The sequence below is a fragment of the Clytia hemisphaerica genome, unplaced genomic scaffold (assembly GCF_902728285.1).
Source record: "Clytia hemisphaerica strain Z4C2 unplaced genomic scaffold, Clytia hemisphaerica genome assembly, whole genome shotgun sequence".
In the NCBI taxonomy this organism is placed as follows: Eukaryota; Metazoa; Cnidaria; class Hydrozoa; order Leptothecata; family Clytiidae; genus Clytia; species Clytia hemisphaerica.
In genome coordinates, this window is record NW_027104122.1 from 349,533 (window position 1) to 352,352 (window position 2,820).

The 2,820-nt window shown below is 39.4% G+C and overlaps 1 protein-coding gene across 1 annotated transcript; it reads right to left on the reverse strand.

Annotated features, from left to right (window-relative positions):
- Positions 1 to 490: 490 nt before the first annotated feature.
- Positions 491 to 1,057, reverse strand: LOC136813565 (uncharacterized). Its single transcript, XM_067070070.1, has one exon. It carries the CDS (start codon positions 1,055 to 1,057, stop codon positions 491 to 493), a length of 567 nt encoding a protein of 188 aa, XP_066926171.1.
- Between the last annotated feature and the right edge of the window lie 1,763 nt (positions 1,058 to 2,820).

Consider the following 2,820-nt stretch of genomic DNA (forward strand, 5'->3'; position numbering starts at 1 on the left):
AGAGTTTACAAGAAAAAGCAGCGATGAGTTTGACTGGAGAGCAACCTGCTGAAATAAATGATGCTGGTGAACCTAAGAGAGAGAGTCTGGAGAAAAAGAAGAAGAAAGCTCTCAAGGAGAAAGAGCGGCTTGCCAAGATGCCAAAAAGATTTTCTGAGATTCGACGGCCTCTACTGTGTCTGTAATTGTAAATTCGTTTTTCTTCGTTCAACCCTTGCTGGGGAAAAGGCTTCATCACAAATGGCCTTAGTGCAAATGCATCGTCTCCCAAAAAAACGTGCGGGACACTTTCCCCTGAAGAGCCTAATTTTTCTCCATTAGGAAGATCGACTGTTCCATCTTGAACCCCTTTCATTAGCGAAGTCCGATTCCAAATACCCGAATCATTTGCTCTCCCCGGGGTTCCTGCATCTGCATAAAGACATTCGTAATTGGGACCAGCAACAGCCAAAAGAATAATAGAATGGGTATGCTTATAATTATAATACCGCTATCCTTTATTTTTTGGTTTTATAATTCGAATGTGTTTTCCGTCCACGGCGCCTAGAGCATGGGGATAGTTCCATCTTTCTTCAAAACATTTTGCAATCTTGGACCATTGGTCTTTGTTTTCAGGAGGCATCAGGAACTCGGGCTCTAATCGTTCTACGATAGCATTACAGCAGCCCTTGATGATATATGAAACGGCATTTGCACAGATTCTGAATTGAAAGCTCAGAGACTCTAAGCTTTCTCCAGTGGCCAAATATCGTAGGGTCAAAGAAAGTCGTTCATCAGCGTTGATAGGTCTTGTTCCACCAGATCTTTCTCTGGGTGAAGTAAGATCCGAGATCTTACTGAGAACGAACTGAAAGTCACGTACGTCCATCCTAAACATATCTCTGAACCCTATATGATCCTCCAAAATGAGCTCTTGAACAATGTTACTAAAATAGCCCTTTTCCTTGCGCCGTTTCAACCATTGTCTTGTTTTCCCTCTTCTTGGTTTCTCATCATCAGAGTCAACCAGCTCACTCAAGAGCACAACTGCCGTGAAGTCTTCCACCGTTGCCGCCATTATGGCAAAGAAAATGAAAATGAAAATGAAAGTGAAAATGTTGGACGTTCACCTCAAATGACTTTTCATGCAACATTCCAAAGTTTGTGACGTCATTCGTTCTTTCAACATTTGACGCAACATTTAACAAAAAATGTTGGTTTGAATGTTGGCTTCATTTGCGCCGGCCTTAACTGATCAATGCGTAAGTAGTGTCTAAAGAATTAAGAAATCATTTAGTTGGCCTTCCAGTAAGTACGGAGTTAAACGTCTTGCAACATCCTTGTTCTAGTGAGTAAATTTCGCGACTGGCCTTCAAAGAAACAAACTTTCACAGTAGAAAATAAGCCCTGTAAAAATGTTTATCAATAGATTCTTCGAGTTTTAAAAGACTTTTCTCGAGAAAACTAAGTTGTTTTCGAAATTTATTTTCTATCAAGCGTAGTAAGTCTAGCATTGACTTAGCGAATGAGAGAAGAGAGAGAAGCTGACCCTCTGATATCATCGGACTGCGAGCCTTATCCCGGGATAGTTTTCTACTCCTAGATAGGGGAATCACAGCGCGACAGCGCTTACCAGACATTGTACTCTGTGCTCGCGACACATCAGAGTCGTGCTTTATCGATGATGATACTCGCACAGTACGGGAGAACCTTGCGTTCTCGCAGGTACTGAACATATGAGTACCATCACCACACCACACTCAATGTCCAGCATATCTCCCCATACTCATAGGGTTGACCCTTTCCAAGTGAATCGCAGCACCAAGTGGGAATCGTACCCTGACCTCCAGCACGGAAGTCAAGAACAATTATCACAACACTACTGCGCCCCTTAGCGAATAGGGAGAATAAAAGAATTAGTAACACACAACAAAAATAGACCTTAATACATGGGATTCACCCATAACCAGCATTGATTTCTTCAAATTAAATGAAAAAAATACTTCTTCTTTTCTTTTGTAGAAAGTGCTTATCATACAGAAGATAAGTTCGATACCGACGATCAAAAGGGGCCAAGAAGAACTTTTTTTGCCTGAGGTAAATATCCAAACAGTTTGATTAATATTGGACGAAAATTCACCATAACGTCGTTCTGGGGTAACAAAGCTAACACGTTGGTAGTTACTACGGTGGTAGTAATACCCCCTTTACCCCCTTTACTCATTCAAAGTGAACAAAAATGAATTCTTTAATTGCCCTAAAAACTTAAAGATGGCAAAAAGACTACTTTAGGCGTACAAACTTTCGCGAACACAAACTTTCGCGATTTTCGCGAATTTTGGCCCTTTTCGCAAAAGTTAATGTCTTTAAAAATTCTAGGAAGAGCCATTTGCGAAAGTTTATGCTCGAGGAAAATTCTTGATAAAATAAAAAATCTCTAAAACTTCAAATTTTGAATAAAATGTAACTTTTATGGCACTTTTTAGCTTGCTAAAAGACTAGTAAGTCAAAGGGCAAATGTTTCAAGCCAATCCAAGAAGTATTTGCCCCTCTAAGCCTTTTTTTTCATGTGAAAATTCTCAATTTTACGTCTTGATTCGCGAAAGTTTATCCTCGCGAAAAATATTTTTCCGTTAAATTCGCGAAAGTAAATGTCGTGAATTTCGCGATTTTTTGTCTTCGCGAAAGTTTCTGCTCGCGAAAGTTTGTACGCCTAAAGTACAAAACTTTAGTTACAAATGTATATGTGTTTATACACGAGGAGTGTCATATTAATTGCACCGTTTTTTATTTAATTTGTCAGTACTATTAAACTTCTGCTAAATAAATCAATGTTTTACA